The sequence below is a fragment of the Podarcis bocagei genome (assembly GCF_964188305.1).
Source record: "Podarcis bocagei genome assembly, chromosome: 1".
NCBI lineage: Eukaryota > Metazoa > Chordata > Lepidosauria > Squamata > Lacertidae > Podarcis > Podarcis bocagei.
The window spans coordinates 90,621,084-90,645,724 of NC_138125.1; the positions used below are offsets into that span (position 1 = coordinate 90,621,084).

At 43.8% G+C, this 24,641-nt stretch overlaps 1 protein-coding gene across 2 annotated transcripts in view; it reads left to right on the forward strand.

Annotated features, from left to right (window-relative positions):
* Positions 1–721: 721 nt before the first annotated feature.
* The window catches only part of IGFBP2 (insulin like growth factor binding protein 2), a 64,239-nt gene continuing 40,319 nt past the window's right edge, over positions 722–24,641 (forward strand). Inside the window, exon 1 of one of the 2 annotated variants that reach the window (XM_081197331.1) lies at positions 722–1,178. In XM_081197331.1, the coding sequence (XP_081053457.1) occupies positions 752–1,178 (427 nt within the window). In that variant the 5' untranslated portion in view covers positions 722–751. The remainder of the gene's footprint in view (positions 1,179–24,641) is intronic. The other variant, XM_081197332.1, reaches the window with a different exon arrangement.

The window sequence follows — 24,641 nt, forward strand, 5'->3', positions numbered from 1 at the left end:
CCGTTAAGCGCAAAGGAAGCCTTGCCATACCCCTCAAATATTTTATTTGGGGGGCGGCAAAGGGATCTCATCCTCTAGAAGTTGGGGTGCTTATATGATTTTTTTTACTCCGAAGGAAGTCTGTGGTCTCCGTCGAGGCAGGCAGGGCAGAACGCGTCACCTTTTGTGTGTGTGTGTGTGTGTGTGTGTGTGTGTGTGTGTGTGAGAGAGAGAGAGAGAGAGAGAGTAAGAGAGAAAAAGGGGGGACTGTGAGTGTGTGAGAAAGAGAAAGAATGTGTGGGAGTGAGTGAGTGAGAGAGAGAATGTGTGTGTGTGTGTGTGTAAGAGAGAGAGAGAGAGAGAGAGAGAGTAAGAGAGAAAAAGGGGGGACTGTGAGTGTGTGAGAAAGAGAAAGAATGTGTGGGAGTGAGTAAGTGAGAGAGAGAGAGAATGTGTGTGTGTGTGTGTGTGTGTGTGTGTGTGTGTGTGTGTGTAAGAGAGAGAGAGAGAGAGAGAGAGAGAGAGAGAGAGAGAGAGAGAGAACGTGTGAGAGAGAGAGAGAGTGTGTGTGTGTGTGTGTGTGTGTGAAAGAGAGAGAGAGGGGGGGGGTGGAGCAGAGCAGAGCCCAGCTCCCTCCCTGAGCGCGCCAGCCTTTAGGACCCAGCGGCGCCGGCGCGCCCGCCCCTCTCTCGCCCCGCAGCACCTGCCCGGCCGGCGGGCGCTCTCTGGCAAGCTGGCTGGCTCGCTCACTCCGCGAAGCTCTGCCGCCACGATGGTGCAGTTGCTGTTGCAGCCGCGCGCCGGGCGCTGCTCCTTGTGGCTGGGCTTGGGGCTGGCACTGTGGGCGTCCCTGCCGGCGGCCCGCGTGGCGCTGCCCGAGGTGCTGTTCATGTGCTCGCCGTGCACCGCCGAGCGCCTGGCCGCTTGCGCGCCGTCGCCGCCCGTCTCGTCGGGATCCGAGGGCGACGCGTGCCCGGAGCTGGTGCGGGAGCCCGGCTGCGGCTGCTGCCGGGTGTGCGCCCGCCTCGAGGGGGAGCCGTGCGGGGTCTACACGCCGCGCTGCGCCTCGGGGCTCCGCTGCTACCCGCGTCCCGGCGCCGAGCTGCCCCTGCAGGCGCTAGTGCAGGGCCAGGGCACCTGCGCCCGACGGAGCGACGCCGCCGAGTACGGCGCCGCCAGCGCCGAGCACCGAGCGACCGGTGAGTGGACGGGGCGCCGGTTCCGCGCGGGGGGCTTGGGGGGCAACTAGGGCGTCAAATGAACTCCCGCCCTCTGAGCATGTGCAGTGTGCTCCCCCTCTTTCCAGTTCATTGTAGAGATCTATTTTATTGCTGCTATCTCCCACCTTTCCCCCCGAAGAGCTCAGGGCGGCGCGCACGACTCTCCCCCTCCCCAACAACCCTGTGGTTTAGTCCCCCCAACAACCCTGTGGGGTAGGTTAGGCAGAAGGGCGGAGACTGGCCCCAGATCACCCTTCATTTGAGCTGAGTGGGGAGTCAAGCCGTATTCCTACCTGACACTCTAACCACTAGGCTTACTAGGGCTTACTTCGAACAAGGGGTATCCGAGGTATTGTTATGAATCGACCTAATAACAATGTATTTAAGTGAGTGCTTTTGTCATCTCTGAGGATCCCGTGTGGGAAATTGGCTGCCGAGGGTAAACTAGCTGTTGGGGCAGCAAGCAGAAGAAGAATCTGGTGTAAAAGGATATCAGGAGTCAAGAGTTGAACTAGTGAGCAGAGGCATTATTGTGCAGGGATGGGAAGGGAGGAAGGCATGGGTAGCAATGGGTGAACACAAACATTGGGGAATTTGATGTGGGGTGAGTGGGAGAGGAAGGCCTCATGCATAAGGATCTTGAGGTGGGTCATAGGTAGTTTGGGTAAATTTGACAGGTGTGGGGCTGGATCTGAGGAATAGACTTCCTATTGCATGCAAAATTAAAAGAGCCAATGTGCGGTGTGTATTATGCAAAAATGAAGATACGGCAATAGAGTTCTGAACTATTAGTAACTTCATATTGATGTAACATTTTAATATGTGACTGTGTTTGTGTAACTGTTTAAGATGTACATTGTTGCTTCGGTGTTTCATACACCACTTGGAAACATTTTTAACACATATAAACTTGCCCTATCAAGACTGTAAGTGAGATGCCTTCTATTTAACTACAGTACTTTCCTGTGTGAAAAGTTGCATGCAATAAGCAAGTGTGCTCACAAAAGGCTTCGTCAAACTTTCCAACAAAGCACGCTGCTTTTTAAAGGCAGGATAGTGGGGAGAGAGCAGCAGCAGCAACATTCAAAAATATGGTCCATCACAATTCTGCCTGTTGGTTCTGTGGCACAAAGATTCTCAAGAGCTACTTTACAGTCTTAAATTGCAGCCCTGGCCGCTGTGAGTGCACAGATATTACTCGGCTGTGTCTTGCAGAGTAATATGTGAAGTGTGAATGAAAATTATATATCTTTTTCCATGCAGTGGACATGTGTTTAAGAGCTGTCCTCCTGTGGCACCCTGACTCATGTCCTTGGGAATGTTTAAGAACATGATTTGCCGTTTAGATGTTTGTGATGTACCTGTGGCAGACATATGAAGCAGCCGGAGGCAACACTGCCTGAGTTTAACTTTCTTTGGTCATCTACTACTGTATTAACTTCCATTGTCTAAGCAGCTAAAGCTATAGACCAGGAAAGGGAAACCACTCCACCAACTACAGTCAGCATGACCAATGGTTAGAGAAGATGGGAGTTCCTCAATTGGAGGGACAAAGGCTCCCCCTTTCTTCTATAGAATGAAACCCAATGTTTAGCCATTCTCAGAGTAGACCCACTGAAATCAGTGGAATAACTTAAGTCCACGGGTTTGAATGGGTCTACTTCTGAGTATGACTGAGTTGGATATCACCCATTATGTCCTGGGGGGTCCTGCAACAACAACAACAACAACAACAACAACAACAACAACAACAACAACAACAACAACAACAATAATAATAATAATAATAATAATAATAATAATTTATTATTTACACCCCGCCCATCTGGCTGAGTTTCCCCAGCCACTCTGGGCGGCTCCCAATCAGTGTTAAAAACAGTACAGCGTTACATATTAAAAACTTCCCTGAACAGGGCTGCCTTAAGATGTCTTCTGAATGTCAGGTAATTATTTATCTCTTTGACATCTGATTGAAAATTGATTGCTTATCAATTGATTGCTTATCAGTTGATTGTGGTAGCTCCTACCCCTTGGCATAAGCAGCTAGTTGCAATGACATTTTAACTCACACTGACCAAGGTAGAGAATGAACGGTTGCATGTGTGGGTCTGTATCTCTCATATTATGGTTTGAGGTGGGAAGAAACTCTCTTAAAAACCAGTGTGTAAAATATAGGTATAAACACACAGCTTCTGTCTGACATAGGCCATCTTCACCTACAATAAGTACTTTGTCGTAATCTGTTTCCATAATGAGTTGTTGACTGTATAATTATCTCAGACGTTTCTGAATATATGTGTGTGGACTCACTTAACTTTTCGCACACATACAGTACACTCACAAGCCTTCCTGTTGGAAAAGTAAACTTTAAATTCAGCAGGACTCACTGAGGGTAAATTATCATAGCTGAGTGCTAGGGGATCTGACTTGTGTTTAGAAGTTCTCAGGTTGAATCCCTGGTGTCTCAAAGTAGAGCTGCCAGAAACCCAGGAGAGCCTCTGCAAGCCAGAGTAGACAGTATTGAACTAGATGGATGAACCAATGGTCTTACTCGGGAACACAGGAAGCTCCCTTATGCTATGTACTTAGGATTGCAGCATGAAACAAAATGAAACTTTTCTACCTGGGCCCTGCGATTTTGGATTGGACTACTTTTCAGCTATAATAAATGGTTCACCTTAACACTTTGTTTCATTGGTGTTGCTCGAATCAGCTTCTTAAATCCTTTTGTAGCAGTTTCCCTGATAACACTTTCAAAAAGCACACTGACAGCTTTCTCCATGCACCTCAATATTGTCCTGAGACATGGCAGATGGAAATGCAGAACATAATAGTGTAATGATAAAAGTGAGGAACTCTGATATTTAAAACCAGAGAGGTCTAGGAAAGCAGCAAAACAAGCTCAAACCATTGAACCACAGAAAGCAGGACTCCCATCAGATAGGCTAAGATTGTAGTGAGTTTTTGGAAATGGTTTTAATCTTCATTTAATTAAGTTAACTTTTCAACCGGGGGAAAAAAAACTTCACATAATGTTGTTTGTTCAGTATTGCATTCCAATACAATAAAAAATGAGTGTGTGATAGGAGGTTTTCCATGATAAACAGAGATGGCTAACTGGGGCAATTGGTCTTTGCTGAATTCAAGTGTGGAGAGAGGGGGGGATAGCTTAAGATCATTCTCAGGAGCGCATGTGAAATTATTCTGAAACATACTCTGGCATGTTCTCATCTGTCAAAGAGCTGATTAAAAAATATATATTTCTGTTTTACGTGCAAATTCCACGGACTGCATTTATTTGCACAGAGCAGGTTGGGGTAGAAAAACCCTTCTCTTGACTGGGGATTGGAATGCAAAACTTGTATGCAATTCCTAAATTAAGGGGTTGGCAACTTTTATTTTGTCCCTGATGAGAGTCAGGAAGGTTGCCCAAGTGAAACAAGGAATAAGACTGAGAATTCTCCTGCTGTGGGCTTCGGTATTGTTTAATCTTCCACTGAGGTCTGGGCTGCCAATCCAGAAAAGGCTGTAGGCAGAAAGAAATACAAATAATCCACAGCAAGAAACGGATGCTGTTGCTGATTGCAAAAAAGGCTGTGGGTATTCTGGGGAATGTTGGAATGAAAATATCAAGTCTGTGCAAATCAAACTGACAGGCCAAATAGAGCTGTACCCTTTTGGGGTCCAGTTTTATAAAGTCTTAAACCTTCACTTCTCCCCATAAAGTTAATCAGTGCCAATTAGATTGACTGAGGTAGTGTCTCGATGCTATTTTGAGTGGATTTCCTTCCTCACTTCTGCTAACAAGCAACTGCATTCCATCCATTGCAGGCATGGGTAGATGCAACCAAGAGTCGCTGCCAACTGTTTTCAGTACAGTGGTACCTCGGGTTACAGATGCTTCAGGTTACAGACTCCGCTAACCCAGAAATAGTACCTCGGGTTAAGAACTTTGCTTCAGGATGAGAACAGAAATCACCCTGCGGCGGCAGTGGGAGGCCCCATTAGCTAAAGTGGTACCTCAAGTTAAGAACAGTTTCAGGTTAAGAATGGACCTCCAGAACGAATTAAGTTCTTAACCCGAGTTACCACTGTATAGCCTTCCAAATTCTATGTGTAATGAGTCCATGGGTTCATTCTAAGCTCCTGAATGATAAATATCCATTTGGCAATTGACCCCAGACCTCAAAAGACTGTCTGTAACTCTCATCCTTACTGACATAAACACAACTTGCTGAATGAGGACCCGGCAATATTTTATTTGAAGTTTCAGAGGCTAAAGGCTGCTGACTGATTATTATGTTAACTCATCAATGTGGGAGAATACTCATTTCTGAAAATAGACTAAAATATGTTGTGATAACCAGGATACATGCACCTGGTTCCTGGAGAGAGCAACCAGGAACCAGGAGGAACCAGGAACTGAGGAAGCTGTGTAGCCTGGGAAGAGCTGCAAGGGCTAGACCTTTACTGGGCAGAGGGGGCCACACTTGTCACTCATATCTTGGATAAGCATGTGATTATTCTCAATTAGCCTTGAGGATTCATTTGTGCAGTTGGGGGGTAGATCATTTTCATTAGAAGAAGAAGAAGAAGATTTTGGATTTGATATCCTGCTTTATCACTACCCGAAGGAGTCTCAAAGCGGCTAACATTCTCCTTTCCCTTCCTCCCCCACAACAAACACTCTGTGAGGTGAGTGGGGTGAGAGACTTCAGAGAAGTGTGACTAGCCCAAGGTTACCCAGCAGCTGCATGTGGAGGAGCGGAGACGTGAACCTGGTTCCCCAGATTACGAGACTACTACTCTTAACCAGTGCACCACACTGGCTACCTTTATGCAATGACCATTTTTGGTATCTTCAAACAATAATGATAAGTTTGGCTACAATAGTCTCTATAGCAACAGCAAAGGTGAATGCTACCTGGGAGTTAGCCCCAGTGAACTTGAAAAACCCTGAGTCACCTTTGTGGCTGTGGAAGGGACTAACTTTGCAATCCACAGCCAACTCCTCTTGTACTTTCAACAGACTTGCGAAAAATGAAGATGTTGCTTATTTATGTATTCACAATGTTTCTGTACCACCCATTAACGGGTGTTCTCTGGGTGATTCACAAAAGTTAAAGCCATGACGTACAGAATTGGAACATAGACATAGAACTGAGGAACAGCAGAAAGTCAATGGGCAGTGTCTAAACCCTTGCCAAAGGATGAATGAGTAGGGATAGGATGAGAAAAGAAGTTTAGCTCTGTGGGTGGAGAGAAACCCAACCAGGTGGTCAGTCTGTCCGTCCCAGAGGTCCCTAGTCTGTCCATGGGAAGTGTCATGGTCTAATCCGGGGTGTCTTTTGGGTGGTCTTGAAACTCCTTGATCAAAAGCTGCCTTGTTTCCTTGTCAGTGCCCTGGCTCAGGATTCTTAACTACAACATCCTGAAGCTGGTGTAGTTAATTTTTCTCTCAGTGGACATTTTTTTTAAAAAAAAAACCAACTGCCTGCAAGGGGGGGGGGAATAGAAAGTGCCCCCCACTTCTTCTTTGGCCAGAGCAGGTCAACAGAGCTTTGGAAGTCATAGAATCATAGAATCATAGAGTTGGAATAGACCACAAGGGCCATCAAGTCCAACCCCCTGCCAAGTGATTTATGATTTAAAAGTGATTTATGTTTCGCCGCTTAAATCTCCATCTCACTTAGGATTGCTCTGCAAGGCAACTGGGTGAGAACTAAAGTTAATGCCGTTTACACAAGCCAGTTCCCACAAAAGATCATCAGCGAACTTAACGTTGAAAATGAGGAATGTGCACATCAGCAGGGGAGCACTTCAGGGATCCTGAACTCTTCAGTTATTAGCCGTTGATATTGGATGCTACAGAACTGGGCTCCATAAACCTATTTGACAGAATTTCTCAAGGTTTGAATAAAAGGATTGTATGTGGCAATTTTATTGTAACCCCCCAATCCCCAACCCCACACTTCCTTCCATTTGTTGCGGAAGTATTCTTGTTAGGTCCCCCCCCCTTTCCTGTTCTCTCACCTTGTTAACTTGATTGATCATCCTCTGTTCCTCCCTCGAGCACCTTCTTAGTGTGCTTTTACACATCTGATGTAATAAACTGTTGCTGCAGATGTTCCAGAGGCAATAAATCAGCTAGTCCCCAAGAGATCATAGGACCATCACCTCCTAATGCACAGTATTTCTGTGGAGTGGATTGGGTGATACAGCTTTTCGTTTGTAGGGTGTTTTTGAGTTGCTGTTCTGCCTCTGCTTTCAGTGTTTCCCAAGTTATGGAGCACTGCTAACCGGTCAAGATCCTGGCAGTATTTTATTTCTATTGGAGCTGTCACTGAAATTGCCGCTATCACAGCCTGTTTTGCACTTTTCCAGGAGTAGCACTGGTGCAACAGAATTTTGGAGTGGTGGGAAGACCTAGAACCATTTCTGATAATTCCACAGAGACTATCCTTAGAAAGACAATTCAGATGCTCCTTGATTTTGCAAAGGCAGAAAGAATTACAATGCTGGTTATTTAAAACTACTAGCGCAGCTAATAAATATCAAGCAAGCAACTAACTGAAATAAATAGAGGCTTTTGATTCATGTGGCAGTCTTTCTGTGTGGGTGCTATATAACTGTGGACTTCGGGAAAATATTTTGCAAGACTTTAAACTTTTTTCTTGCCTTTTAGCAGATGTTCTGCTCTCTCCTTGTTTCAAACATGCCTTTCTTCCTTTTCTTCTAGATTGGAGGTGGGTGTTAACTGAACCTGATATTGCCAAAGGAGGCTGTTGGAGCTTCAGGACTGTGGAAAACCTTAAGCAGTTTGATGGGGCTTGAGTACAGACTAACTATTTGGGATGTGTTTGTGAGGAGTGTGAGATACAGAATGCATTTAAAATTAAATAAAATAAAATTCTGTAATAATAAAACCTGCCAATCTGTGCTAGCACAGAGTTTGGAACAGCTATATCAGTTTTCCTTGCCAGACCTATAACATGACTTGTCAGGGATGGGGAATCTGTCGTTGGACTCCTATAATTCCTGCTCATAGACCATTCAGGCTGGGGTTGATAGGAGTCTGAAGGCCAGCAATATTGTGAGGACCGCAGGTTAGCCACCCCTGCTGTAAGTGATGGTCCAAAGTTACCCAGTGTTTCCATGACTATGCTGGAATTTTTATCCAGGTGTGTTAGCGCCATAATTCCATTTAGTCCAGTACTCTTATCTCCAGCAGTTGCTGAGCTTGGGAAGCTTACAAGTACAGGGCAATATTGCATAGTATGTGGATTTAAGTAATACAAAGTAAATAAGAGGAAATAGAAATGCAAAGAAGATAGGAAATGTAATTAGAAAGCCATCTAGGGGGAAGGGAGGAAGGAGTGGACTCGAAAGAGTCAGAATATATGTGAGGATAAGAAGTGTTGATGTTCTTTTTATTGAAATGGAAAACTAATAAATATTGGGGGGGGGGGATACAAGTACAGGGCAATAAAAAAACAGCCACTTCCTGATAGTTTGTCTCCAGCATCTGGTCACTAGAGATATAGCTGATTATGGATGTTGCATTTATCTGTCATAGCTATTGCACCTGTCTCATCCTTCCATGAGTTTGTCTAATCCCAAGCAATATTATAGCACAAGATGCTTAGGATCTATGGCATCTTATTGATCAGTTATTGCTGTCCTAAGCAATGGGTTCTGCACTTTTCTTGGTTTATAAAAGTACATGCATTGTCTCTTTTTTCAGGTTGTATTTTCTACAGATCAGTTATATTTCTTTTGAGACATTATTGTTATACACAGTATAAGGTTGGGGAAGGAGAGGGGGGGGTGGGATGGTCAAACTTATATTCTTTTACTTAGTGTATGTGTAGAGTTTAGCTCTCCTGTGGTATGAAGAGGAGTTAAGAAGACTTGTGACCTTGCCTGGAATTTAGCCTTTGGCCTGATGCAACATTAGTTCAGTACAGACGGTTTTACAAGTTCTGCTAATGGAGATTTCAGTAATTGCAGTGCCCTGATCCATGGGGTTCATGTTACACGAGCATGTTTGGGCTAGGAGGAGGCACAGGATCATCCTTCTCTTTGAAACGAGAAAGACTTTTCAGGCATGAGAGAAAATCTGAAAAGCAAAGTGCCTTTTTTAAAAATAGAATTTGAAATTGATGCCGAAATGTGACACTAGAAAAACATAGATAGAATAGATGTTGCTTCATTTTATAATGCCCTGCTCAGATTTAACACACGTGGTGGCACTTCACAGAGACCAGTACTTTGATACCTAGCAGTACAGTTGCAAAAGGTTTGGATGTTTTTCCTGGACCTAAACATGGAGTACAGAGAGAGAAGTTTTGTGCCTGTTGTGGGGTTCTTCATCCTGTCTTGACAATACTTATTTACCTTTAACCTTTCTATTCTTGCTATGCATCTTTGTTTTCCCTATCTAGTGCAGTTTTATAATCCACAAGAAACATGATTCTTTGTTCCCAGAAGCTTTCGCTTGAACCGGATCAATGCTGATGTGTGTGCCTGTTTGGTTTTGGAGGTTTCCATTCATACAAAATCTCTACATTGCAGAAATTTTGTGATTTTTTTTAATAAACATTTTCTTAGAATCTAACAATATGTCTGAACCACCCATTCTAGCTAGAGACAGGTTTTCATTATTAATGACCTTGCCTTTGTATGAATGACTCATTCAGTTGGCTATTGAACAACAATTATATATGTCACAGCTAAAAATTGGCCGCTGTTTCTTTAATGCTAAAAGAACTCAGCTGGTAGTGTTGATGTGTGTACTGTTGGTCGGTCATTTTGCAGATAAAGACTTTTAAGAATAAAAGTAGAAAATACTCTGCAAGGATACTCTCTTTTATGCCGACAAGGGTCCGAGAACCAGGCTGAGGAGACAAAGGAAGTCAGGACCCTTGTTTTTTTTCCAAACACTGATAGGTTATGGGCCCAGAGTTTCTGAGCATATGCAGAGTACAAAACAACTGACAGCATCTCAGTAGGGAGCTGGTGAGTCCTGGTGGTGTATGGAGCCAGTGGCTGTGCGTTGGAGCAGTTGGTGGCAAGCTGTAACTGCCTGCAGTGACGCTGGAGTGGCTAGTATCTGAGGATCAGGAAAGCTCTCAGCGTCAGCTACTAGAACAGTTTGAACTGCTAGAGGACCACAGTAGGTGACTCACAGAGCAGCTACACCGGTTGCAGAGCCAGGCGGGACCTGACGGTTGACAGAGGTGGCAGCTAGAAGCCAGTGAGTGACAGCCAGGAAAGTCCGGTCAGACTCTAAAGAGAGAGTCACGAGAGATTGCTGGAAGCCCCACTGAAGAGGCTCAGCAAGCACCAGCAGAGATGGCAGATTTCCAGTCTTCCCAAGTTGTAAATATTGGGGGAGGCATTTTTTTTTTTTTACTTCTCAGAAAGCAACTGGCTGAGTTGGTCGATAAGAATGCAGTAGTTACTAAGGAGAGATGGACTATGGGACTGTGTTGAGATTGAGGTTTTCATAACAGACTCTGCTGAGAAAAGACAGTTGGATGAAAGGGCTCGTGCCCAAATTATGCTGTGTTTGAGCAACTCTCAGTTATTGCATGTAGCATATGCCAGCACAGCGTTTGAGTGCTGGAATTTATTAAGGGCAATGCATGTCAGAGAAACTGCTGGAACCATAATTTCTCTGACCAGAAGGCTGTTCAGGACTGTTATGAAAGAAGGTGAGAGTTTGGCAACTCATCTTCAAACGCTCTTTCTTCAACTACAGCAGAGAGGTAAGCGTTATGATGAGAATGACCAAACATACATTATCTTTTCAAGTTTGCCTGAAAGCTGGTTGCCCATGATTAACAGCATGGAGAGCATGCGTCCCTGAGATCTGACCCTTGAGTATGTGATTGGAAGATTGACCGAAGAAGCAGAAAGAAGGTCAGATAGACAGGCTGAACTCCAAGAGTGGAGGAGTTACAGCCGAGGGGGCCAGCAGCAGAACCTGCCAATGGAGCAATGCCAAGGTTTGGACTTGGCCATGACAGTGAGGAGATACTATAGATGCAACCAACCCAGGCATCTCCAGCGTCAATACAGGGCAAGACTTCCAGGAGACGACGTGGAGCAGAGACAGCAATCAACACAGAAATGTAAGCAGAAGGGGTTCTCTTCAAGGAAGAAGAACACTCATTCTGCTCAGCTTGTGTCTGCATTTTCTCGAGAGGAGAGGAACCTTGAGGAACGTGGTTGCTGAACTCTGGCAGCAGCAGGATTATCTGCAACAGTCGGGAGGACTTTAAGACCCTGGAGAAGCCAGTCAAAGGAAAAGACTCGAACTGTCTTGCTGATGGTCCTAGAAGCAAGATTGATGGCCACGGAACATGTTTCCTGCAGTGCTTGAACGCTACTCTACCAGAGACTCTGTTTATCAGCAGTTTGGACTATTGTTTACTGTCTGTAAGCTGTTTGATTAATGCAGGGTATAGTGTTAAGTTCACGCAGGATGGCTGTCTGATAAAGAATGGAACACAGGTATGTGGCCATGCAAAGATGGGAAATGGGTTATGTGTAATGCAGGACAAGTCTGTTAAACAGCCCAGGTGGTTCAGGAGAATTTGCCGGTTCATAAGGGGTGTATACATGAACTACATAGAAAACTGGGCCATGCAAATTTTCATGTGCTTTCAGAGATGCCAAAGGTATGCAAGAACCTAAAAGTAAATAGCTATAACTGTTTCCTAGATTGCAATGTATGTAAAATGGCCAAATCTAAGATGAAACCTGTGGCTTCTAAAAGTGACAGAGTATCTAAAGAGGTTTTAGAACTTGTCCATTGTGACGTGATAGGCCCTTTTCCACAGAAGACTGAAGGGGCGCCAGATATGCTTTTCTGGTAATAGATAATAAATCATGTTTTAGTTGGTTGTTTTTGTTAAAGCAGAAATCAGAGTGTTTCCCCACATTCAGAGAATGGGTTGCCCAAGCCGAAAAGCTATTCACTCGCCCCGTTTAATGCTTTCCATTGCTGCTGTAAGACAATTAGCAGTGCACCATTTTGATGTTGATGCTGCATATCTGCATGCAAATTTAGGCCATGAAGTTTTAATGAGACAACCCCCTGGGTTTGAAGAGGGGAATGGTGCAGTTTGGCTTTTGAAAAAGGCTGTCTATGGTCTCAAACGAAGTGGAAGGTGTTGGAACCAGTGTTTGAATGAAGCCCTTGTAAAACTTGGTTTTAAAAGGAGTGTGGCTGATCCATGCCTGTACACCAAGGGGACAGGCAACAAATATCTAATGCTCTTAGTCTTTGTTGATGATTTGCTTGTAGCAAGGAGTTCCATGGATGAGATCCAGAAGCTCACAAGTCAGCTGGAAAAGAGGTTTAAGCTTAAAGCCTTAGGGCCTGTAAGCAATTACTTGGGAGTAGAAGTAAGGCGGGAAGCTGATGGAAGCTTCCTATTGAGCCAGAAGGAGAAAATTATTCATTTGATAAAGCAGTTTGGCATGGAAAACTGCAAGCCAGTTCAGACTCCCATGACACCAGATTTCCCAAAGACACTGTGTGATGATGAATTTGATCAGCCTGAGTTGTATCACTCAAAAAAAGGATCACTTGTATTTAAGCTAGTGGTCAAAGCAAGACATTGCATGTGCTACAAATGTTCTGAGCCAATGTGTATCTAAACCCAGGACTGCTGATTGGTGTTCTTTGAAAAGGCTTATCAGATATCTAAAGGGGACATTAAATGTACCGTATTTTTCGCTCTATAACACGCACCCGACCATAACACGCACGTAGTTTTTAGAGGAGGAAAATCCGTAGGCATGCCACCCGTAGGCATTTCCTCCATAACACGCACAGACATTTCCCCTTACTTTCTAGGAGGAAAAAAGTGAGTGTTATGGTGCAAAAAATACGGTATGTTTGAAGATATCTAGTACACAAGATGAAAAACTAGAAGTATTTGTTGATGCGGACTGGGGAAGCTGTGTAGCTACCAGAAAATCTGCAAGTGGAATGGTTATGATGTTTGCCAATTCCATAATTGGATGGAGGTCAAAGAAACAAGGATTTGTTGTGACCTCATCCTGTGAGGCAGAATATGGGATATGATGACAAAACTGGGTTTATGTATATAGTGTAAGTATGTTTTGTTTCTGTTGGGGTTTTTTGCATTTAAGAAACAGAAGGGGTGTCACGGCTAAAAATTGGCCGCTGTTTCTTTAATGCTAAAAGAACTAAGTCAGCATGAGTCAGCGGCCTACAATGACTCATGCAAGCTTTCACCTAATTGTTCCTGTATATATATAGTGGTCAATGTTAGTGTTGTGGTGTGGGTTGGTTGCTTGGTTAGAGAAAGTTGGTAGTGTTGATGTGTGTACAGTTGGTCGGTCGTTTTGCAGACAAAGACTTTGAAGAATAAAAGCAGAAAATACTCTGCAAGGACACGCTCCTCGTGGACTGTTTTATGCCAACAAGGGTCCGAGGACCAAGCTGAGGAGACAAAGGAAGTCAGGACCTTTCCTTTTTTCTAACATCTTGCACATATGTAAAGGTGTTACAAAGGCCCCTTTCTGTAAGGTAGCACTAATGTCCTCCTGGGTATGCCGTCTTGAATTTCCATCAACTTTGAGGGAGCCAGGCTCTAGTCTGATCACTAAAAATGTCATCCATTGAGATTTCAGATAAAAGAGAGATTCCTGCAGCATTTACCCAATGACATGACATACTCACCCAGTTCTAATTATATCCTTGAGTTTGCAGCAGTCTCTCACAATTGCATACAAGTTTGTTCCTGTGCTGATGCATTTCTGAACTCATTGGCAGTTCAGTTAAGCTTCCTTTATAGAATTGTTCCTATGAGCAGAAACATTTTAATATTGGGAAAGTTGGGGCAAATGTCTCTCTCTTTTTCTCTCTCTGAAAAAAAATCTTACATTGAACTGAGCTCTGGCATCGAAAGACAGTTCCAGTCATCTGTCCTGTGACTGAATCTTGGTGGTCCTTTTTAAAGAATTCAAACAATATGCAGTGGTACCTCAGTTTAAGAACAGTCCAGTTTAAGAACGATTTGGTTTACAAACTCCGCAAAACTGGAAATAGTGTCTTGGTTTGAGAACTTGAATCTGAATGGTAGAAGGGCACTGGCGGTGTGAGGCCTCATTAGGGAAAGTGCACCTCGGTTTAAGAACGGTTTTGGTTTAAGAATGGACTTCTGGAACGGATTAAGTTCGTAAACTGAGGTACCACTGTACCTGCATATATAACTTGTGATGATAGCTCTGCACACACCTTTTGCCTTAAGGCTCACAAATTATGACATAAAGACTGTTTTCCATCTTACACTGTTGCTGCTTGATATAAATAACTGGTTCTACCAACACCACAGAGCAAGATTTGAATATACTGATTCCCAAGTAATGTGAGCTTATAGAGCTTAGATAGATAGATGATAGATAGATAGATAGATAGATAGATAGATAGATAGATAGATAGATAGATAGACAGATAGACAGACAAGCAGATAGTGCTTCATTTCTGGCACAGGTAGCCCACACGTGTGTGTGTGTGTGTGTGTGTGTGTGTGTGTGTGTGTGTGTGTGTGTGTCCAGCATGACCATTTTATCCCAGCCACATCCACCTGCCTTGCACCTGTTGACTGATGCAGACTAAGTAATGTTGTGGTTGTTATGGAATAATCAGTGCCAAATGCCACCCCCACTTTCTGTAGGAATCTTCCTTTGCATGTGCTGCTTGATTCAAGCTGCTCCTGCAAAGGAAGAAAGTGCACTCCTGATTTCTCTTCTGAAGTTATTTCACCTGCCCCCCCCCCCCGGCCAAAAGAGCTCAGGATCCTGCCTGCTAGCCGGATCCTGTTTCCCCGCCTCTGAGCTATCTTGGTGCAATCTATCTCAGAGCTCAAGCGAGTGAAGAAGGAAAGTGACTTTGCATTTATGGAACACATGACAAGCCTCCCACATGCCCCCTCCTCCTGAAAGGATGTGCTCACACCTTACTCCGTGTAGCTGGCTTTCCGCAGTTCCCCTCCATCTGGTGCTTTTCTATTCAGAGCCTGGCACAGGGCCACTGAAAAACAAAAAAGGCAACCCATAGCAACAGAAAACGAATGTATAAAAAGACTTCTTTAACAACACCCCCAAATTGTTCTTGTAAAATCAGGCAATCTAGACTACTGTAACTTCTTCCCACCTTTGGTTTCCATTAAGGCATGTGGGAACAGGAAATGGGAGATCCCTAGCACATGCCTTATCAAAGTGGTTTCAGAATAATGTTAGACCATTGAGATTGCAAGCAGAGTCCTACTGGGTCAAGCCAAGGCCACATTTAACCCAGCATCCTGGGTTGGGTAGAATACACAAGGTCCCAGCTCCAGTTCCCATCATCTCCAAGTGAGACTGGGAATATCCCATGCTGGAAACCTTCAGGTGTTGTTGCCACTCTGTCAACAACGGTGAGCCAGATGGGCCAATGGTCTGATCCTGCAGAAGACACTGTCTATGTTTCTGTGTTGTCCTGGGGCCTATCAAAAGCCAAATGCAGGACCTGAACACAACAGTGCTGAATCAGTAAGCATTACTGCAGAATTGGATTGAGCTACCAGAACTGAATAGCAGATTTCAAGCTTGTGGGGTGACCAGAATCCTAAGAACCAATTCCAATAATTTTGCAGACCTAGAGATATAGTCATACCTTGGTTCTCGAACGCCTTGGTACACATATGTTTTGGCTCCCGAACACTGAAAACCTGGGAGTACGGTAAGTGTCCTGGTTTTCAAACGTTCTTTGGAAGCCGAATGTCCAACGAGGCTTCTGTGGCTTCCGACTGAGTGCAGGAAGCTCTTGCAGCCAATCGGAAGCTACACCTTGGTTTTTGAACGGTTCTGGGAGTCAAACAGACTTCCAGAACAGATTAAGTTTGACAACCAAGGTACCACTGTAATGTCAACACTTCTTCCTGGTAGGAATCTTGATGCAACATGACAAGAGTGTGATTTGGTTGGGACCCTATGCAATATCAGAGTGTGAGCCAGCCCAATATTATTTTTTTATTTTGTATACCGCCTTATACTCATGAGTCTATACCCGCAATAGGGTTTTCTTATCCCTTAGCACATAGTGACGGACTGGCATAAATAAATGCCTTCAACTCCAATTCTGATATTAAAGAGTGGTGTCAACTAAAGAACACTTTGGGTGGACCTTTTTAGACTTGCCTGACCTTGTTGAGACTAGATCTTGGTGTCAAGATCAACAGAAATCCAGCTTAATTTCTCCAGCTGTTCTTATTGTTAGTCATGTACACGAGCTGACCTTGTGCATGTCTCTGTACTAACAAATCACATGAAGGTGAATTTGTGGCTGAATTCTCCATGTAGTAGGCATGCCTGTGTTGCAAAGACACACCCACTACAATAAGAACTCCTTCATAAGAGGATTGTGGAATTGGCTGCACCATTATAACTATGAAGCTGCTTTCTACTGAGGGTGGCTGCAGAAGAAGAAGGGGGAGAGAATCGAAGCACAATACCTATTCACAGAGGCCAAGCCACAATTTCAATAGCAATTGCATCTGAATCGGACTAAAGTTGCACAGTCCGGAGACCGCAGCATGTCATCATATAGGGTTAGTAAATGGCAAGGGTCTCTCAGAGAAAAGTATTTCTAGTGATCATAATTTGGGGCAGGGGGCAGAATTATCACTGATTATGGCAAGACATCATCTGGAATGTTATCCCACTCCATATAACGTGATCCAGTTTCTACCCAGCAGAATTTTGGCCAACCTGAGGAGCTAATAGTTATTCATTCTTCATTGGTCAACTTCACACAGTGTGGCTCTCACTCATCCACTAGAACAGAGGGAGGCAGAAGCAGCTCTGCTACTTACAGAACTATAGAATTAAGCACCACACATTTTCTCTACTGTCTGTAGAACTACAGACTTGTGGACTTATCTCTCCCCCCCCCCTACGAAAGAGAGCGAAGTACCAGTGGGCCAGTTAATTCCCTCAATGGGTGATGCACAGTATGTCTAGATTCTGGGTCAAACCCTGCTATCCAAAGAGTATGGTGAGTCTACCTTTGGCAAATAGTCTAGTTTATAGTATGGTATTTGTTTGTTTGTTTGCGTGTGTATCATAAGAGAGGCAACCCAATCCTACTTGTGTGCTTACTTGCTAGTAAGCCAGTGGGACTTGCTCCTAAGAAACAGTGTTTAGGATTGCAAGTCCAGTGAAAATAATTTCTTTTAAAGAACAGTAATATTTTAAACTAAATTCTTTTGGGTTTAGGGAACAGAGAGAAGCCCTGATGATTTCCCCGACTTGCCTGGACTTCCCTGACTCGTGCTTGTTTCCATTATGTATTTTGCATTCCCATTTTGCATTTTTATATTGTCAATAGCCCTGTGATCTTCAGATGAAAGACAGTATACAAATTTAATCAACCAATCAATCAATTAATTAATTATAATGGTGATGGTGATGATAACAACAACCAAGTGATGCGCATCCGGTTAAATTTATCGGGAAATTGTTTACGCCTTAGACCACAGAACTCATTTTAACCACTGTAATCTATGTTGGGCTGTTTCTTTAATTAAAAAGGAAAATGAGTCTTTTCTCACTTGCTTTCCCTCAGCCCTCCCTTTCCAGACAACATAAAATTACAAGCTCTTTACAATTTAGCACTCCTGTTGCATCCTGGGGGATCTCTCTCCAGATGTTCCTGACCGCGGTTGCAGGCATGCTAAAAAAAGAAAAGAAGCTGCTCTCCCATAAACCTTTAATTGATCCTTTTATTCTCCCAACACATGTTGGAACAGGACTTTGAAAGAGTTTAGTCAGTACTGCATGACTGCCCATCCTGCGGGAAGATACAATCGGTGAAGCTCTTAGCTTATATGTGCTTAATTTATAGCAAAGGTGAGAGCGGCTTCACCTACCCTTCGGGCAACATCTTGCCTTGATGTCGACGAGCGAGCTGAGTGTCTTCCTTGTGAATCTGCAGCTCAGAGCCATGATTCAGTGTAAAGTTATGTCTCTAATAAAAGAGAGGGCTGTTTTGTTTTGTTTTATCTTGGAGGTGCAATTACTTTAGAGGCTGATGGGGGTGAGAAACAGCCCATGGGCAATAGCGTATATATGTTACTGTAGAGTACTTCTGCACCTAGGAGGGAATTATGCCAGGTTCAGTGCAGGTAGGTCTTGGACTGTCCCAGGCCTGAAATGCTGGAGATCTGTTGTCAGTCTGTGTAGACAATACTGCGTTTGATTGGCTAATGGTCTGCCTCTGTATAAGATGGCATTCTGTGTTCTTTGAACAGCTTGGGAAATTTCCCTGCACAGGGCATTGAGCCGAGGGGGACTAATAATAATAATAATAATAATAATAATAATAATAATAATAATACCTATATTTATATGGGTGCCTACTCAAAGTGAGGGGGAACACAGTAAATTGTGCCCTTCCTCAGGGTGCCATATTACCAAAGTCCACCCCTGCTGACAGTAACCGCATTAAGTGACTTATCTGATTTAACTTTCATAATTTTATGGCCCATTGTGGGTTTCCAAATCTTTTCAGTTGTTGAAACTTTTGAATTATCATCTCCAAGGGGTGATGGGGGGGTGTTTAAACTGGGAGATTTCTCCCTCCCCTCCAGAGCAACAGCTTGTCTTTGAGCAGCAAAAATGTTCCAGCTGACTTTGAAAACAGCACAGGGGTAAAGAGAGAGAAAGAGGGTAAATGTTTAACTTTCATTTCTTCAGTAACAAAACAGGGTAGGATGTTAACTTAAATGACAGCCGTTCCCCTTCTCTCATATAATGAACTGCTGCTCCCTATGGAAAAGCGGACGAGGCTCTTGAGAAACATCAGCTTCTGATGCAGACATCGCTATAACAATCCTCCACAAAATACCATCAAGTGGGCTTATTGCAAAGGCAAATGGCCTTCATCTAGGTCTAATGAAGAAGGCTTTCATATATGTTGGCTGTAATTTTTACATGGTAAAAGAGCCTTGTTGTGTTTGTGTTTTCACTCAGTATCAGCCACCCTGCGACGGCTAAGGAAACACTGGATGGCACCAATGCCAGTCCTCAGAGCAGACATAGTGGAATTCACAACTAAGTTCCATCCACTAATTTCAGCAGGTCTACTCTGGGTAGGATTTAGGAAATTTTGAGGATTGCCCCAACTTCCCTTCATGTTTCTGCAGCGTGCTCAAGCTTGGGGACGAAGTACTTGCAAAGCTGGCACTGGATCCCAATCTAGGATGTGACCCTGACACTTTAATACTAAAAACAGGGGGAGAGAACCTCTGTAAAAGTACAATTTGCTCCAAACAGCATCTTCAGGGGCATATAGAGACCAGGGAAAAGGTGATATTTCAGCAGGAAACAGCCCTTGGGGCCCTGATCCAGATCCAGAACATGTTCCAGATCAGAGCTCTGCAGCTGCTTTTTCCTCAAACGAAGAGGCCAAGTTTAAGCATCCCATTTTCAAATATGCCGACAACATAAAGTGTATTAAAGGAGCACAAGTAAGAGTCCTACTACAACAGACCAAAGGCTTATCTATCTCAGACTCCTATTACCCACAGTGACCAGCCAGATGCCTATGGGAAGCCCACAAGCAGGACGTGAGGAGGGCAATTGCCTCACCTGCTGCTGTTTTGCAGCAACTGGCGTTCAGAGACACAATGTCTCTGATTCTGGAGGTAGCATCTAGCTGTCATAACCAGTAGCTGCTGATAGCGTTATCCTTCATGAGTTTATCTGTTCTGTGATGGCAAATTCCATAGCTTTAACTATGCACTGTGTGAAGAAATACCTCCTTTCATCTTTCCTGTATCTGCCACCATGGATGTTTGTTGGATAGCCCTGCATTCTAGAATTCAGAAAGGGGGGCTTATCTCTATCTTCTTTCCCCTCTTTCATCACTTTATAAACCTCTGCCATGTTTCCAATTACAGTACTCTAGAATCTATCCTATGGGCTCACTAAAATAATAAATGCACAAAAATCTGAAATCTTCCTGCATTTTTAAGCATCAACGCCTGGAGGGGGCTTTCAGCATAAACGGCACTTTCATTTGTGAGTTGTTCTGGGTTGTGGAGTAGGCTGAAAGTGTACAACCAATTCTAATTGGTAGGACATCACATGAACTGAACATGTCTATACTCATTGGTTAAACATGCTCCTTGTCTAAAGCATAAAGTGTATACCGTCGTACCTTGGTTCTCGAACATATTCCGTTCTAGAGGGCCGTTCGACTTCTGAAATTTTCGAAAACCAAGGCACAGCTTCCGATTGGCTGCAGCAGCTTCCTGCACTCAAGTGGAAGTTGTGTCAGACGTTTGGCTTCCAGAAAACATTCGAAAACTTAGTTCCGGGTTTTCAGCATTCGGGAGCCGAAACCTACAAGTACCAAGGCGTTCGAGAATCAAGGTATGACTGTATTTGGAATGTCAAAAGGTGGTTGCATGGTGGAGAAGGTATAAGGGAGCCATGTACCTAAGATTGGTTTGCACTCATCCCTTCCTTTTCTGTGCTCCAGTTAGCTTCCTGATTAGTGCAAACTATAGTCTTCTTCTTTGGCAATCACTCGTAGTCGAGTAAGATTGTCTTCCATGAACACTATCTGAACCAGCAAGCTGTGATTCAAGATTGCACTCCAGTCTAGAACATGTTTCTATTGCTGGTTTGGAGGGAAGTACAAACCATTGTTTGTCAGTTTCTTCTGTAACAGCAAATGATGGTTTGTACTAAGCATGAAGTAAGCAGATTGGAGCACAGGATGGGAGAGGATGCAATACCCAATCACTTATGTGTTACCCAACCATGGTTGGCATTACAAGTGAACTGGCTTGTACTCACTATTTGTGTGTAATATTAGTTTAAACATCTTTGTCTCTACATCTTGCCTCTTATGCCAGACGTATTATATGCAGCCCACCTTTTGGGCTGGAATCAAATAAGTATTGTACCCCCAGAATGCTGAAGGCAGCTGGAAAAAAGGGCCATTGTGTGCACACCTGTCCTACATCTAGGCAAACAGGTTTGATGGGATTTTTTTCCAGTGGTTCAAAACCTAATTGATCACAGGTAAAAAGAAGTGTGACACACACAAGCACAGCATGGGAAATAATACTTTTGGCTTTAAAACTGCCATCTGTTTCCAACCTCTATAGAAACCATTGTATCCAAACCTCAGTTATTTGGAAGGTCATGTTCCATGAATTTCTTGTGCCACTATAAGCCTAGGTATACAGTAGCATTCTTGTTTTATCCTGTCTTATTACTCGCATGTTTTAAATACACGGGGCTAATGAGGTTATATTACATATGCTTCAATTTTCTTATACTGCAGATAAATTGTTATACCCATGCTCAAAGTGTTCTAGCAGGGGTGGTGTTCAGAAAGGGTTTTACTTATGTGTTTGAAACAGATGTCTTCCCTTAAGTGAGTTTCCATAAATGGGCTTGGTGAAAAACAAGTGTGATGATCACATGCTTCCTTGGAAATATATTCTATAGAGCCTCCTAGGGCCACTTCACCACCTCAAAATCAGTAGATACATCTGTGTTGTACCTTACAGGGTGCATAAAGCAAGCTTGTTCCTTCTTTTAACTACATGTGCTAATATGTACTGGCCTTAAAGAGCTAGCTTGTGACTGGCCTCCATTCTCTTTTGGTGTGTACAATCATTATAAGAGCACGCTGTGTACTTTTATCTGCAGAACCCTACTGGGTATGCTATGTGTATAAGCAACATACCTGCTCGTTTTGTAGCATGATGTAAGTCTGAGCTGGCAGCACTTTTCATATCCAGAAAGTCAAGTTAGTTATGTATGTGCCCTTAAGGGAGAAAGTCTTATTTTTAATTTCTATGAGCTCAATATGGTGGTGGAGTTGCAAGAAAATCTGATTGGAACACTAGGCTCTTTTTGAATGCAGTTTGTGTTAGTTCTGAGACTTGATAGCAAATATATTCCACAGCCATTTGAATATGGGTAGAAATTTTGAAAGCAACTCTACATGTGTGATTCCTTTCTTATGTATAATCTTAATCTGCCAGGAGTCCCTAATGGTGCAAATATACAGAATAACACAAATCCATTTCATGTTTTCACAACAAAATTAATCAAACTATGGCTTTTAAGGCCTGCATGAATGTGTGGATTCTCAGAAAGGAAGTTGCAGCTGCTTTGCTTCTCCCCAGTCTCTTTGGCTCCTGAGTCCTGCTGAGCTAAGGCAAGATTTCGCTTGGTGTGTTGTCTGAACCAGGACTTGTGATTCAGCTCTCTCCTCACCATAACCACAAGCTGCAGCCAAGCTTTGTTCCTTTCTATGGCTTGTGGTTAAGCTCCCTCTTCACTAACCTTAGATGCAACTCATGGTTAGTGCGGAGATCTCTTAACCACAAGTTCCAGATCAGATGACACACCAAGCCAAACCTTGAATTAATGCAGTGAGTGCAGTGCAGCAGTAAAAAGGACCAGGGAGGAGCAAAATGGCAGTGAGCTCTTCTCCAGGAGCCCACATATCTGTGCTAAGGCATACTTTGTGTCATGCAAACCAGGCCATAAAATAAGCAGGCAAGGGAGACCTTGAGCCATTTTGCTCTGTTCACTTTTCTGTGTTATGTAGAACATGTTTGGTTTTTATATCTTGAAGATATAACTTTGGGGAACTTGTGCAGAGTAGTGAACAGAGCAGGGGTCAGCAAACCTTTTCAGCAGGGGACCAGTCCACTGTCCCTCAGACCTTGTGGGGGGCCGGACTATACTGGGGGCGTGGGGAATGAACGAATTCCTATGCCCCACAAATAACCCAGAGATGCATTTTAAATAAAAGCACACATTCTACTCATGCTGATTCCCGGACCGTCCGCGAGCCAGATTTAGAAGGCGACTGGGCCGGATCCAGCCCCTGGGCCTTAGTTTGCCTACCCATGGAATAGAACATTGAACTGGGCTGATATGGGTTTAAATACCTGGTCGCACATGAAGCATGTGCCTAGCCTAGCTCCCACAAGGGTTGTTGCAAAGATAAAAGAGGAAGGGGGTGAACCCTTGTATAGGACCCTGAACTCCTTGGTGGGAAGATATTAAAATGGTTATAAACTGGTGCAAGTTCTATTTCCTTGTTTGTTAGAACGTCTCTGGTTCACTTGGCTTAAACATCGCTGCAAAGTAGCACCTGCCCATGCCAGATAAGACTCCAGCCTTTTGTGTTTAGCTTGTTTACAATCTTGTGTGTGTTGCTTTCCTGCTCAGAATCTTTTGTCTGGCGAAGTGGTGCCCTTTTACTGGTGGCAAGGGATTTAGGGGAGTGGGGCAGATGATGGTTTTCCTTGTGCTTGAAAAAAAGGATAATGAATTTCCCCCTCTGGTGCTAAACAAAACCAGGAAACAGTAAAAAGAAAATTGAGGAGGAAATGAGGAGTTTCTCCTGCTTCCATATGGGCACATGATGCCCACCATCTGGAAGAGCCATTCTTAGAGGGGGACCCCATTCGCTGTTCTCCACCCCACCCCCTCCCAAAAGGTATCAATAAAAGAAAATTAGGGCTCCTTCAGACTGGTGGTTTTCTGTGGGTGTATTCTGAAGCCTGCCAGTGATGCAACAATAGTGCATTAGTACTGGATTTATACTTGACTGTCCACACAACATTCCATTTTGCTCTGTGATGCTTCCCCAGTATTGTTGAATTATTATCATCCAGAGGGACACTCGTGCACTATAGTGCAACAGAAGTGGAACAGTCAATAAATAGTGACATTTGTTCATATAATAAATAATAATAATTTGTGGAACAAAAGTTATAGTATTTCCACAGGTCGCTATGGGGCATGCACTGGTTGGAAGCAAAGCAATATGACCACCATAAAACTAATGTAGGTACAAACGATATTGAAAGCAGGATTGCATAAAACTGCCTCGTTCCACAAATAACCTTGAGCATGCCATAAAAAGGGAATCTGCAGAGGTCCTTAGACTTGAGTCTGTGCAGTGTGTTTACAGTGGTACCTTGGATTACATACGCTTCAGGTTACAGACTCCGCTAACCAAGAAATATTACCTCGGGTTAAGAACTTTGCTTCAGGATGAGAACAGAAATCCTGGAGCATCAGCGCGGCAGTGGCGGCAGCAGGAGGCCCCATTAGCTAAAGTGGTGCTTCAGGTTAAGAACAGTTTCAGGTTAAGAACAGACCTCCAGAACGAATTAAGTTCTTAACCGAGGTACCACTGTACAGACATGGCACTCTGCTTTTCTGCTGTAGGTCACCTTTTGTGTGTACAGTGGTACCTCGGGTTAAGTACTTAATTCGTTCCGGAGGTCTGTTCTTAACCTGAAACTGTTCTTAACCTGAAGCACCACTTTAGCTAATGGGGCCTCCGGCTGCTGCCGCCGTGCTGCCGGAGCA